Below are 14,590 nucleotides of genomic sequence, written 5' to 3' on the forward strand. Positions count from 1 at the left end.
CGTTTCTGCTACGAGAGTGACAAACTCATTTTAAGCATCGGCTATAGTAGGTTTGTCGGTTTTATTAAGGGGCTGAAGAGGCAGTAATGCATGCAGAAGAAATGTGGTAATGCAATATAATATTTAGTATCTATACAAATAATAATTAAAATAAATTGGAGCAATTAAGATGAAACCAAATACTAACCATTTGAAATATCCTTGTTGTATAGGTGTTTTAAATATAATATAACTCTCTGGAAGGGTGGTCCTTTATTTCTTTTTCAAAATTGTCCAATATGCCCTTATAAAAAGATTCCAATTTTAGAAACAATAAGTTTCCCTTGCCTGGGTAAAATCTTTCAGAGTATATTTCGATCTAGTGAAGAAATGAATAAAATTTTATAAATATAAAAAATAATACTTAGTAGCAGATACTTACGAGATCGTAACCATTGTAGTCACTATACCGTGGGAAATCCTTAAAGATGGCATCTAAGGAAACGCTTTTTCTAATTTCTGCAACTCTAGTCTTCCATGTGACTTTCCAGTACGTTATCACCTGTTCCCATGGACTGCAGTTGTGATGTAGCCAACACTTTCCTTCTATAGTTTCCGAATTACACTGAAAAATTAGCACTTTGGTCCACACTCTTGTTAAACTGAAACTGAAAATATAATATAATAAGCATTTTCTACTTTCATATAAATAAAAAAGGAATGCAAGGAACCGTTATGTTGTGCTACATAAGTAAGCATTTCACTGACATGAATATATTTACATACGAACATAGATTCATGTATGCCAATTACTAGAAAATACGAAACAAAACATTTTGAGTTTTGCAAACCGACAGTTAAGTTTTAAAACTCTAATTAATAAGTTTTCTTTATAAAAATATTCATAAAGATACCTTCAAAAAATAGGAAGTTTTCTCTCTTTTCATTTTTCCCAATTTTTTCTCAGAAATTTTGAAAGGAAATGAGAAGATTTTCGTATAAATAACACGTTCAAAAAGAATTGCTGCAAAATTACGAAGGAATTGCACTTAATAATATCAATAAGAATTTCTTAATCAAACCAAAGAGAATTTTACGTGATATTTTTTTCGTTTCACACGTTTTGACTGTCCCTGAGTCCAAAAACTGCTCATGAAGGCAATCTTATTAATTTTATTAGGTACTTTTTGCTCTGTGCGGCGGTTTTGAATACCGCGCCATAAAAACTTTCTATTATAGTTCTTACAGGTTTTGCTTTCTTGTATTCTTTGGGATATTTGCCTCCCTCTCAGAGTGAAAGCTGTCTAATTTCTTGGAATTTCTTTACTAAATTTACATGTTAATTTTACTAAAAAAGTACAAGTACATATTTACCATACAGTATACACTTTGAAAGCCCGGGCGTATGAGCAACGAGTACTCGTATTCGCTCATTTTCTCAACGTTTGAGAAATACTGATACTCGTATTTTAATTATAATATTTTGATTTTTTTGCCAGCAAATTATTCAAACATAGTGCTAAAATTGTTTAAGCGTTTAGAAAACACATTTTATGAACATAATTCCTAGAAAGAGGCATTAAATTTATTTAAAGTATGCGTTCATTATATTGATAATTGATCGCGCCAAAGTTCGGTTGAATGTAAAAGTTTTGCTCACCGTTTTCTTCGATTGCAGGGGCGTTGTGCAACTGGATCAAACGGTCAATAAGGAAAATTACCTTCAAGTTATGCGCAATTTGCGTGAGGCAATTCGCCAGAAACGCCCTGATTTGTGGAAGAAGAAAAATTTGCTCTTGCATCACGATAACGCCCCTCCTCACACATCGTTGCTCGTGCGCGCCTTTTTGGCCAAAAATAACACACTAATGATGCCACAGCTGCCGTATTCTCCAGATTTAGCTTTGCGCTAAAAGCGCTACGATTAACGAGATAAGGACGGCATCGCAGGAGGAGCTGAACAAAATAAAAAAAAATTATTTTTGTGCTTCGAAGATTGGATTACTTTGAAGAGGACAATAAATATTAATGAATAAATAAATATTTTTTGAAAAAAACACAAAATTCGCGATACTTTTTTAACACACCTCGTACTTACTATATATTATATAACTCGTGCTATATTATATGCATAAGTGATTTAGATTTTAGAAATATAAAAAGGATTCGATTAAAAATGAGAAGGTAATTAAACTAATTTTACTCGATTCTTGGACAAATCGTCAAAGCATGTTTTTAAATTCACAATCTTATTCGCTTTGAGAGAGTACACCCGCTACACTTACTTGCAGAGAACGTAAATTCATAGAGAAGGCGCAGTCCCGGCCCGTTCCTCCTAACAAAATATGGGTAGGAAAGCACAAGTTAACAGTAGGAAATTAATTAATATGGCTGCCGGAGAGAAATGAGAGGGAGAGAGTGATACGCAAGTGTGAAAAAATGTAGTTTACATTAGCTTACATTTGCTTGCGTACAGAACAGATTTGTTCATTTGATATGTCCATATGATTTGTATGCATGTTTACAGATTTGTTCTTTTTGGTTTTTTTATAAAAATTGCGCGTAATTTAGGACATATGTATGTAATTAAGTTATGAAAATTGCGCGAAATTTTATGTATGTATGTTTATATACATATATTAGCAAAGGACATATTTATTTTAGGTTTACATATATGAAAATTGCGCCAAATATTGAAAAGCTCTTATGATTGCTTGTAACCAATTGAACTTGAATGCGCACATTCTCATTATTTTATTTACATATTTATAAAAAACTTTTGAATTTAAAGGATCGGGTGTAGGATAATGCCGTATGGGTAATTTGAAGCCAAGTATAATGATTTATTTAATGAAACTTGGTTGAGATGTAAGGGAGTGGCTCATGAACAACTTTTATATCTTTCAATATTTACACGCATTTTAATACAATACACTTATAAATTGGTACATAATACAACTATGTATGTATGTTGTTCTAAATTTCACTTCAATTCATAAAATAAAAACTTTAATTAGGCTATGATGATGTCCCACCGAACAAGTGGACCGAAAAAAAGAAAAAAAGGAGCTGATGTATCGAGAGCTGCGTGCCTAAGGATAAAGTTATACTTTTTGCGTTTCCTAGGGACGAAGATACCCGTAAGAATTGGGCCTTGGCTTGCAACGTGCAAGTGTCAAGCACTGACAGGGTTTTTATTTGCCAACGCCATTTTGAACCCACATTGGTTACAAAATATAAACTCTTGAAAGGGGCTTTTCCTTGCTTCAATTTAGAGCCAGTAAATAGAAGTCGCTCGCCTAGTGCTGCCTCTGATTGGGCTTGCCCGCCCGTCACTGCAACTTATTGTAGGGTAGTTAAGCAAGTAGAAGAAGATTTAACTCTGGAGGAGTTTGAGAAATATTCGATATTAGAGGAAAACAGGCAGGCTAGTTATAGTAATCAGATCTGCGTGGACTTAGAAACCACAATCACTCGCGAACGGTTTGCTCAGTCTGCTCGCTATTATCAGAGCAACGCGGTCAAATTCAATAAACGTATTGAGGAGCTTGAAAAAGAAAATAATGACCTAAAAAATAAATATTCTGAGTTGTTGAAACGTGCAATAATTGCGGAAGAAAGTTGTAGCAACTTTTGCAAAAATGATCGTCAGTACCAAAAAAGGTTGGTATAATGAGGACGAAAAGACATTGGCTCAAAATTTGAACTATATGTCCACTAAAGCATATACTTTTATGCGTGACGATGTAGGTTTTTGTTTGCCACACAAATCATCGCTTTTGCGTTGGCGCCCCATCAGGTATGTTGTTCCAGGTTTCAATGCCAATGTCGTTAACAATTTAAGCAAAATTGCTAGCAAAATGTCCGGCACAGAACGCATATGCATTTTATTATTTGATGAAATTAGCATCAAGCCGGATCTTACTTATAATAAAAGTAGGGATATAATTGATGGGTTTGTGGACCATGGGGAAGGTCAACGTCAAAGCAGAATAGGGAACAAATGTTGTTTTTTTATGGTTAAAGGGTTGTGCTCTAAGTGGAAGTATGTATTTTCCTACTATATTTCCAAAAATGGTTTTAATGGTACAGAGTTACATCAAATTGTAATGAGTAACATTTTATTTTTCAGGGTTTTCTCCGTCTTTCAGATTTTTCTCTATCTTTCAGGTTTTCCTTTTATCTTATTTTTTAGGTAGCACCTGAGCCTAGATTTTTAAACCACTACAATTTTCACTTAATCACGACAATAATTTAATTCGACAGGATTTCCTTACAAAATCAATATATTCGTTCAGCTAAATCAAATGAATATCTGCATATGAAAAATCGTTCATATGGACGTGCAAAAGCAAACACGCATATACATAAATACATGCATACAAACTTCCATAGCCATACATATATATGAGTCTGCGAGCACTTGCGACAGAAAAAATATTTCGATTTGCTATTGCTGTCGAGAATTTAGAACACATATTTACATACATATATTGATGCATACATATGTACGGAGCCGCGGCCACTCGACTTGACAAAAATTCAAGATTTGCCAAATATTGGCAAATAATTCAACGCGAAATATTCCAATATTGACTATTTTCGAATTGTCGAGAAAATTGGCATATGGGCGGCTCGTTTTATGAATGAAAGTACTTGCTCTTAGAACTATGAGCTCGAATTTAGCAATGAATTTTTTGATGATGAGTTTTTGTTGTACAGTACAAGAATTGAAACTGTTTGGCGCCGCCGCGACTGTTCAGCGCTATGTCAACTAGAATGATGGCCGCTACGCCTGCGCATAAGACTGCATTTTGTTCTTGTAGTCGCTAGGCTTAGAATTTTAGTTTTGGAAGCATACACATGTAGAGGCATAAAGTAAGTATGTGCGGTTATATGTATGTATATACGAATATTCATTGTTTTGCTTAGAACTTTTACGTACATATGTACATTGTCCCAACATATGTATTCATATGTATATGCATACATACATACATATGTATATGTACGCGAATACCGTTTAGATGAGTTTTTTTGCATATGTTAGGAATATGTTTGCATACGTTTGTCTATTTGCTTTTGAATTTTTTATATGTAGAGTAGAATGGGGTAAGAAAGGTATGGGGGCACAATAGGTAGGTGGGGTTTTCGTCGCACTGTTTTTGCAGAGGTCACTCGTCTTATGTGAATTGAATACGTGGTGGGGAACAACGTTTGCGACTGTCATTTCGGCCGTCACCATTCATTAGTTATCCTAGTTCTGGCGTCGTTTAGTTTTTTGTGAGCTTTTCTCCGACATAGCATTTTTTTTATTCTACGGTGCAGTGCATTTAATGTATGTAAATATTTGTCAGGTGAGTTTTATTTTACGTAGAAAATAAGGCTGAACACGAATAATGTGTTAGTTTTTTGATATTATTGTTTTAAAAAAAAATATCGACACTAACATAAAACATGTGCTTGGGGGCACTATAGGTCAGCCGTCTGGGGGCATTATAGGTCACTACTTTTAATTGAATAAAATAAATTTTAATTGTTTTTGCAGCAAAATGGTGCGTAATTATGTGCGAAAAACGCCGAAACGAAATGAAGAGGATGTAAAAAACGCAATCGCGACAGTCCGAGATGGCGCTAGTGTTCGATCAGCCTCTAAACAATTTAAAATTCCGTTCGAAACATTACGTGCTCGCGTGATGAATTAAAGAAAAATTCCTAACTTTTATAACATGTGCAGTGTTCATACTCTATAAATAAAAGTTAAAACGTTAATTTCCAAGCCATGTACATTGTTCTTTTCCTCTCACACATAGTGACCTATCGTGCCCCCCCGATTTTGAAAATATCGAAAAAAAAGTACCTTTGTCTTATTGAATGCAGCTTCCAAAAAATATTTAGCCAAACATAAGTCAGTATAACCAAAATGTTAGCAGATAAATAACCTTTCAAAATCTTGCTTATTTTTCAAAATCAATGCAAAAACACCGTAGCAAGAGCTCTCCAAAAAAAAAATGACCTATCTTACCCCATTCTACTCTAGATACATATGAGCTGTGTTTTGAGGCAGGTCAAGATTTTTTTCTGCCCACATGAATATGGATGATAGATGGTATATATAATATATTCAACACTTTGTAGTATATGAATATACATACATATGGATATAAAAATTTAAAAAGGACACATATTGTTGAATAATAACCGTTGATGCAAATGAATGGTTTACAAAGCCAATTTTTTATGTGAATATTTTGAAATTATTTTGATAATGCACTTAATATCAATACAATTTAGTTAATTAGATACATACTTAAAATTTCACATTCATGCATGCATATACTTAGAATTAATTTATTCATCTCACAAGAAATAATCCATTTGCGCATGCAAAATGCCGACGGCAAATAAGCATGAAAAATAAATGTGATTTTTGCATACATACATACATACATATGTATATTAGAAATATGTTTGCATACGTTTGTCTATTTGATTTGAATTCTTTATATGCAGATGTGTATGAGAGGTGTATGAGCTGGCTTTTGAGGCAAGTCATGTTTTTTTCTGCCCACATGAATATGGATGGTAGATGTTATATTAATTCAACACTTTACTGAATAATAAACCTTGATGTAAATGAATGGTTTACAAAGTTATTTTTTGTGTTATGATATTTGAATAATTTTGATAATAGACCTAAATTCAATACAATTTAGTCAATGAGATACTTAAAATTTCATATTCGTGCATGCATATACTTAGAATTATTATTATTATTATTTATTAGAGAAATATGAAATATAACACTAACTGATAGAGCACTCTAGCTACTTAGGCCTACGGTGCTATTGCGTTACTTAGAATTAATTTATTCATCTCACAAGAAATAATCTATTTGCGCATGCAAAATGCCGACGGCAAATAAGCATGAAAGAAAAATGTAATATTACAAGTCTGCTGTTATTTTCTTTTCCCTAACATCAAATCATGGCATTTTACATTTCAATGCAAACGCTATATTTATTTCTGTTGACTACGCTCCGCTATGTTGACTACGCTCCGCTATGTTAACTCTCTACTGTTAACTTCCTACCCTCGTTTTGATGTGTTTTGACATTTAACCTGTCCATTCGTTCCTGCGCCTTCTCTATGAATTTACGTTCTCTGTTACTTGCAAAACCCGTTCACGGCTCACTTAACATCGGAGATAGGAGAGCGCCTTGCGCAATAGTGCCTTGTTTTCACCGAAAAAATAGTCCGTGGCTAAAAAATGGTCCACGTACGAGTATAAGGTCTTTTTGACGAAGTTGCATTCGGTACGTCAAAAATTGCACACATCGTTCAGAATCATTCGGGTCTGGGAAAAATTATCAAAAACTCATTTACCCATTTTTAACGATTTTTTTTCTTCTTTTTATTGAAAATTAATTTTCACAAAAATATGCTCTTGATGATGATTTTTTCAAATTAAATGCAAACAGACAAAATGTAAATTAAAGTCTAATTTTGACAATCCCCTCGCCAAGCCAAATAAGCAAAATCAAGTCAGCTGTTCCACTGATATCACCTTGTGTGTTCCAGTCAGTTTGCAGCACTCAAATAGGATGTTTCCTTATTTTTGTTTTTATTTCAACCCATTCTAGCTCAGTTGCGAAATAACTTCTCAACAAGAAGCTTGCATAGACCTATCGGCTTAAAAAATAATAAAAGAAAATGTTTAATAATTCAACTCAATTCAAAATATAGCACTAAAAATAAAAATAAGGAGGTACTGCAGTAACGGTACTGAATTTTTACAGTTCTTTCAAAATAATATACAAATGCATTTTTTTTGCGTAATTCATTTTGTGTAAATGTCATGTTTAAATGATTTTTTAATTCCTTTTTATTTACTTAAATTTAAATAAAAAAAAAACTTTTTAAGCGAGCTGGACAAAAGGAATATTACTGCAAAATTTAAGTACTGATAACGAATATCTTTACTCCTGGCACAGTTCATATCATGACACTATGGTATACTACTACTTACTACTTTACGTAACAGTTGTTGGCATAATCTTCAATTTTCTATTACTTGTTTTTATAACGGATACGGCCATTTTTGAAGATTCTTAATTTGCCGTTGCCTCATTAATTGTAATATAAATTATCGTATTTCGGGATGGGAGTCTTTGATATTTTCAACTACTGTAACTTTTATTTATGTCGCACTCCCAAAACTGCTGGCGTGCATAATCTATTAAAAGCATCATCATATATTTATAAGTATTTAAATTGCATGCCAGCAAAATGTTAGTCTATTCAAATTTGTTGCAGCCCTATTCAGCAAACCCGCCGAAACTTACAATCAGCTGTAGGATCGATATATTTACAGCTATCGATTATTTACTGGTAATCGCCGCTCATTTTTGTGCGAAATCACCTGTTGTTATTTTTGCATATCGTTAGCATTTACTTTTTTTAAACCTTTGCATATATTTTCTAGTCTATAAATTAACTGACCGTTGCATAATGCTGCAAGTACGACCCAGCCTCTACAGCCGAGTGCTGAGACCAATAATGAATCTTGCTACTTTACATCGCGAAAATCATACCGAAGCTAAAGTGCAGGTAAGTGATAACGTCGCTATCAATTATGTGCAAAGCGGCAGTGGTGACAAAAGTGTGCTGCTAATGCCCGGCGCATTAGGGTCTGCGTGGACGGACTTTAAGCCCCAAATCGAGATGCTGCCTCAACTTTTGCCTAACCATACAATCATCGCGTGGGACCCACCAGGCTATGGAAAGTCCCGACCACCCGCGCGAGAATTTGGTCTCGACTTCTTCCAAAAAGATGCAAGCTATGCTGTGGATCTAATGCGTGCTCTGGGTCGTCCTAAATTTTCAATACTAGGATGGAGTGATGGTGGTATAACTGGTATTATTGTAGCAGGTCGCTTTGCCGATTGTGTCGAAAATTTGATAATTTGGGGTGCTGGCGCTTATTTGAATGCCGAAGAGGAGAAAGCGTTAAAAGGTAAATATTTCATATAAATAAAAGCATTTTGGTCTTGATATACAAACATTAATTTTTCATGCAGCTATTCGTGATGTACAGAAGTGGTCACCTCGGATGCGAGAACCAATGGAAAAGGTCTATGGGGTGGAGGAATTTAGAAAATTGTGGGCGGCATGGGTTGATGCCGCAGCGGCAATATATAAAGATTGCAAAGGTGATTTTTGTTGTGCTGAAGTGAATCAAGTGAAAGCGCCGACATTTATATTACACGGAAAGAAGGATCCAATGATTGCCGCTGAGCATATACCATACCTAAGAGAACGTATTCAAGGCTGCAAGTAAGATAACATGTTTTAAATTTATGAAAAGAAATTATAAAGCGCAGTACTATCTCGGTAATCGGCACATTACCATGAACTAGACAGTTTTACATATTTTAGTAAATAATCCGAATCTGTTTATTCTCTCTTAATTACTACCTACCTTTTATTTAAAAAATTCTTATTTGAAATCTGAAACATGACTAAAAGTAATCAAAACGCACATTAATTTCCTGAACTATTTTTGGATAATCCAGATCTACTGTCGACCACGCGAATCTAGATGTACGGATTATCGAGTTAGTACTAGACTTATTTTCCGAAAAATTATTGTAGTTTAGCATCTATTTTATGATTTTATATTATACAGTGCCAATTCTTTCATCAATTTGTGAATGTCCTTGTATTTTGTAGGTACTACGAATTTCCCGAAGGTAAACATAATATTCACCTGCGCTATGCTGAAGAATTCAACAAATTAGTGGCAGAGTTCTTGCTGCAAAAGTCCTAGTAATAGCATTTAGAAATTTGAAATTCATATGTGGGTACTTATGGGTATATCCTGGGTAAAGGATGCAACATTTGCACGCGTTTAAGGAAGCTTTAAGTAGAAAAGAAGCAGACAATTCGTGTGCGAGTATATTTTAATTATTGCAAAGTACTGAAAGAGTACGATATTAAACAAAAGATTTTGGAAGGTTATAATTAAGTACAAAGCCACAAGTAAACATATTGAGACATGTACAACATTCACGGGTGCTTGGAGAAAAATTATTTTCTTTGAATGTGAGAATTAAGTTAAAAAATTGTCTTTCATTTGTAGACTTATGAAGTGTGAGAAATACGACTGATATTTATTTTAACTCTTAGATTAATAATGAAATTCGACACAAAATGAAGCGTAACGCCTAGTGAATTGTGTGTGAAAGGCAATGAAAAATTTTAATCACTAAAATAGTTGGAAGATTTAGCCATAGCATAGACAATTGGGGCTAAAACTCTGCTGTAGCAGCATGTTTTTGTTGTACCAGTATAAACATTCCCCATAAATATCCTTTTTTTTACTGCATTTCCATTTTCATGTAAAGCACGTTTGTCATGTGAAGTGACGAATGCTTTGCAATTAAATTCAATCGCAAGACGAGAAATACCGGTTTAAATAAATTCATTTTTAAATTGGTTCCTGCTTCCGTCGGAGAAAATATAAATGCTTTCAATTATAAGTTTCAATATTATAATTATTGTAGCTCAATTTATCACTTAAATGATTAAGTTTCACCTAAACGCTAAGCTACGCTACTGCTATCTTTCTCGTTCCCACGGCAGTCGTTTCTACGTAACCGGAGCGCCACGGACTATCGCTTCAGCAGCATTCCGCGTATATGTATGGGGTATATTTATGCTGCTACAACAATTGCTATCTTTCTCCCAGGTCTTTACTTTTTTTACTGGTATACGATCACTGCCTTCCTTTCCAGCTGTATCAATTTCTGCGTCCTTTTACAGTTTTTGCTTTTTTTTTTTTTTTTTTTTTTTTTTCCTTCTAAAATCCCGCTTTATTTTAGCTTCTTTATTCTTATGTTACTGCCATTTTTCATTGTTGCTGGTCTAGCATAAAAATTCCTCGTACATGTTTGAGGAATGCTGTTTCAATCTTTGGCCGGATATAAATCCGAGTTGTTCCGGTAACGTAGAACCCTGCGGAATGGTAGACACGCCCAAACCTTACGGCTACGACGGCCGCATTACTGATATTATTTAAATGAATACTCAGAACTTACGATTACTCACGCGATAAATTTGAAACGTAAATAAAATTTTAAATTCGATTTGTCGAGAGCGAATAGTTTAATTTTTTTGAACGAATCAATAAGCTTGTTTTGTATTTAAATCTGTTTTCATTTCACAAACTTATCTACCAATGGTAGCGATTGATAAGGTTTCCACGACAGTCGGTTCTACGTTACCGAAACGACCCGGATTTATATCTGGCCAAGGACTGCCACTCCAGCACCATTCCCCGTATGTAAGTATGGGGAATGTTTATGCTACTACAAAAACAACATTAATAAGGTTTTTGGTAACGGACGCGATATTCCGTGTATGAGTAGGATCAAATTGTCATTCGAACCCGCTTCGCTCTTTTTACACTATGCAGCAAAAGATTGTTGTTAATGGAAAAATTCGAAATTGCAACCACAACATATAGCTTTTAGTAAGCTACATACGCAAAGTTAATATTATTACATATACACAATTAGGAAAAGCAGAAAATTCTTTTATATTACATATATTTATTACATACACACAAATACATACGGCGGCCGCCGTAGCCGAATTGGTTGATGCGTGACTACCATTCGGATTTCAGAGAGAGAACGTTGGTTCGAATCTCGGTAAAAGACCAAAATGCAGAAAAGTGTTTTCTAAGGCGGTCGCCCCTCGGCAGGCAATGGCAAACCTCTGAGTATATTTCTGGCATGAAAAAGCTCCTCATAAAATATTTTCTGGTCGGAATCGACTTGAAACTGTAGGTCCCTCCATTTGTGGAACAACATCAAGACGCATACCACAAAAAGGAGGAGGAGCTTCGGCCAAACACACAAAATGGGTGTACGCGGTGTATATATATATATTTAAACCTTATTGTTAATTAAAAAAAACGGATCAGTCCGAATATTCAGCTCGTGGTTGACCTTTTTCGGGATATGCCCACATGTACTTACATATATGTATGCAGGTATATAATACTATGTATACTCACATGAATTTATCAACGTTTAACGTTAAAAACAAACTGATGTATTTTTATAGTAAAATAAAAAAAAATTAATAAACAGATTTTGATTGAATTTAAATAATTTCTAGGTAGTTTTTATTTCTGTGGTAACGATAATATTGGTCAAGCACGAATTCCTCTGCCAGAAATTGCCGCCATCTAGAACTCACACAAGAGATAGAAATCTTCGTGCCTACATGATTCATCTTATAATTTATTATTATTGAGAGGACATTAATTTGGTTGATGCAGTCGAACAGTAGATAATTGGCATAAGAGGCTTTGAATAAAGTTCTGTGATGTGTAAGTATACAATTAAATCGTTTTGTGATTTTCTACTTGTAGCTACTAAAATCACTCAGTAAATTGCGCTCTTAATATGGGCACATAATCATCGTATTGTGCCTGGTAGAAGTTTCCAGCAACTGGTTCACCCAAATTATACTTGGCAATATAATCTCTTGTCTTCACTTTAAGACGACCTTCACGAGACCTGTATATCAAAACGAATAATTTATTTTAACTATATAAAAATACTTTAATATTTGAAGAAGGTATGTCTGTGAATGGTACTTACGTTTTGGGAATAAATTTTGTAGTATCAATCTTGGCTGGCTGTTTGAAGACTAGAAAGACGTAGCGGTGCAGACCAGTTCCTTGTGGAGCGCCAGAGCCAACGTATTCAGCGACTGTTTGACCTTCAGCTACTTTATTGGCCGGAATATTGATTACAAGCCAGTGCAAAATTTCACGACTTGTTGGTTCAGCACGCGATGGTGCATCTGGGTCTACCATTGCCAAAGTGTATAAAGCATCGCTCTCCGCTTTCCAAGTAACTGTGGGTTGATCTTTTACCTGAGTTGGAGTGAGTTCTTTACCCAAATCCACCTTCACACCACTGGGATAGTTCACCTAGTACACAAAGATACGTAAATTATGTGCTGACTATTTTGTTAATAATAAAAGGTGTGCCTTCACCTCCAGTAGTGCTTTGGGTTTGGTATCGATAATGTCCGGAATAATGCCGTTTGCCTCCATTACTTGTTCTTTAACTGCTTTTCCTAGTTAAACTAAATGTCGGTATTGAAGAAACATTATTTATATCGCCAACTGTAATCAGTGCGAAAATAATCTACGTATTATTTTAAGATTTGATAAATTAAGCGCAAGCGGACAAGCAACTGATAACTCAATATATGTACATATAAGTACACACATACATACATATGTATATTCTGCGATTCGATAATAAAATGTAAAAGATATGTACAATGTGTGGATTTGTGCACTTGCACTTGCAAATGATTTTTCAGTAACAATATAAAGTAGTATAAAATTGAATTATAATCGATTTCCCATTTACCTTATAACACATGGGCTGTAAAGTCCCGGTCCTAGCACATAGATGGCACTAGTTTTATTGCATTCACCTGTTTCTCAGTTAGTGCTAACCTTGAAAGGACAGTTGTTAAAATTTCATTATAGTTTATTCATTAGTTCGTAAGTTATTGTGCTAAGAGTGACGCTACTTTTGTTGTTTTCAAAAACTGGATCAGACAGAATTTCGTATTTTAATTTGACACTGCTTCTTGATGGGAAAAAATACAAGCGTGGCAATGGCTTGAAAAATGTTAATGGGGACTCGGCTCCGTCAGAAACAACAATAAAACAATGGTGAGATCAAACGAGGTCGGAGAGGAACCGATGATGCTCAAGACGCGGTGACGTCCAAATGAAGCGACAACACCAGAAAATATAAAAAAAATCCACAAAATCGTTAAAAATAATCGAAAAGCGAAGTTGCACGAGTTAGCTGACATCGTAAAGATATCAAGAGAATGTGTTGGCTTTATATTGCATGAGCTTTTGACTATGAGAAAGCTCTGTTCAAAGTGGGTGCCGCGTTTCTTCACTTTCAAGACAACGCACCGTGTCACAAGTCAATCAAAACATTGACAAAACTACATGAATTGAACTTCGAATTGCTCCCACATCCACCGTATTCGCCAGATTTGGCTCCTAGCGACAACTGGCTGTTTGCAGACCAAAAAACTGCTCGCCGGTAAGAAATTTCGTTCGAATGAACGAGGTTATCGCTTAAACTGAGGTCTATTTTGAGACAAAAGATAAATCTTCTACAAAAGTGGTATTGAAATGTTAGAGCGGTGCTTGAATGATTGCTTTGTTCTTGAAGGAAAATACGTTGATGAATAAAGCTAATTTTAGACAAAAAGAAAGCGGTTGCTAGGAACGGGACTTTTTAGCCCATCTGTTCTTTACCTGTTTTCACAATAACAACAACGCGACGCGACAAATATAATATACATATGTAGATAAATAGAATTGATTTGAGGTTTACACTTTGACCTCATTGGCTTTTCTTATCAAACTTAAGATAGAGCTGGGTTGGGAGTGTTTATGTTTTTCTTCTGGTTGCAAGATGTCTCAACCTTCTTCACGCTATAGCGTCACATTCAAGGAGAAGTCTCTATTGGAGTCTCTGGGAGTTGGTCG

The 14,590-nt window shown here is 34.8% G+C and overlaps 2 protein-coding genes across 3 annotated transcripts; one reads left to right on the top strand and one right to left on the bottom strand.

Annotated features, from left to right (window-relative positions):
* Nucleotides 1–8,367: 8,367 nt before the first annotated feature.
* LOC128855277 (valacyclovir hydrolase) lies at nt 8,368–11,972 on the top strand. The gene is made up of 3 exons (XM_054090030.1): nt 8,368–8,995; nt 9,060–9,315; nt 9,712–11,972. The coding sequence occupies exons 1-3, from the start codon at nt 8,491–8,493 to the stop codon at nt 9,806–9,808; spliced, it is 858 nt and encodes a 285-aa protein (XP_053946005.1). The 5' UTR covers nt 8,368–8,490; the 3' UTR covers nt 9,809–11,972.
* A 104-nt stretch (nt 11,973–12,076) lies between these two features.
* On the bottom strand, nt 12,077–13,883 carry LOC128855278 (protein D3-like). 2 transcript variants are annotated; one of them, XM_054090032.1, is made up of 5 exons: nt 13,606–13,883; nt 13,440–13,528; nt 13,055–13,186; nt 12,654–12,988; nt 12,077–12,569 (listed from the first exon to the last, which is right to left on the bottom strand). In XM_054090032.1, the coding sequence occupies exons 3-5, from the start codon at nt 13,112–13,114 to the stop codon at nt 12,431–12,433; spliced, it is 534 nt and encodes a 177-aa protein (XP_053946007.1). In that variant the 5' UTR covers nt 13,115–13,186; nt 13,440–13,528; nt 13,606–13,883; the 3' UTR covers nt 12,077–12,430. The 2 variants fall into 2 exon arrangements, with proteins under 2 accessions (XP_053946007.1, XP_053946008.1); XM_054090033.1 differs by having other exon boundaries at nt 13,055–13,146; nt 13,440–13,883.
* Nucleotides 13,884–14,590: the final 707 nt, after the last annotated feature.

This window comes from Anastrepha ludens, chromosome 2 (assembly GCF_028408465.1).
Source record: "Anastrepha ludens isolate Willacy chromosome 2, idAnaLude1.1, whole genome shotgun sequence".
NCBI classification, from domain to species: domain Eukaryota; kingdom Metazoa; phylum Arthropoda; class Insecta; order Diptera; family Tephritidae; genus Anastrepha; species Anastrepha ludens.

What these genes read in the sequence shown, in the direction of transcription:
- LOC128855278 (XM_054090032.1), bottom strand. Translation starts at nt 13,114, where the DNA reads ATGGAGGCAAACGGCATTATTCCGGACATTATCGATACCAAACCCAAA. An exon ending in AACCCAAAGCACTACTGGAG is followed by an intron (nt 12,989 to 13,054) that starts GTGAAGGCACAC and finishes TTTGTGTACTAG; the next exon opens with GTGAACTATCCCAGTGGTGT. An exon ending in ACAAAATTTATTCCCAAAAC is followed by an intron (nt 12,570 to 12,653) that starts GTAAGTACCATT and finishes TTTGATATACAG; the next exon opens with GTCTCGTGAAGGTCGTCTTA.
- LOC128855277 (XM_054090030.1), top strand. Translation starts at nt 8,491, where the DNA reads ATGCTGCAAGTACGACCCAGCCTCTACAGCCGAGTGCTGAGACCAATA. An exon ending in AGAGGAGAAAGCGTTAAAAG is followed by an intron (nt 8,996 to 9,059) that starts GTAAATATTTCA and finishes TTTTTCATGCAG; the next exon opens with CTATTCGTGATGTACAGAAG. An exon ending in GAACGTATTCAAGGCTGCAA is followed by an intron (nt 9,316 to 9,711) that starts GTAAGATAACAT and finishes TGTATTTTGTAG; the next exon opens with GTACTACGAATTTCCCGAAG.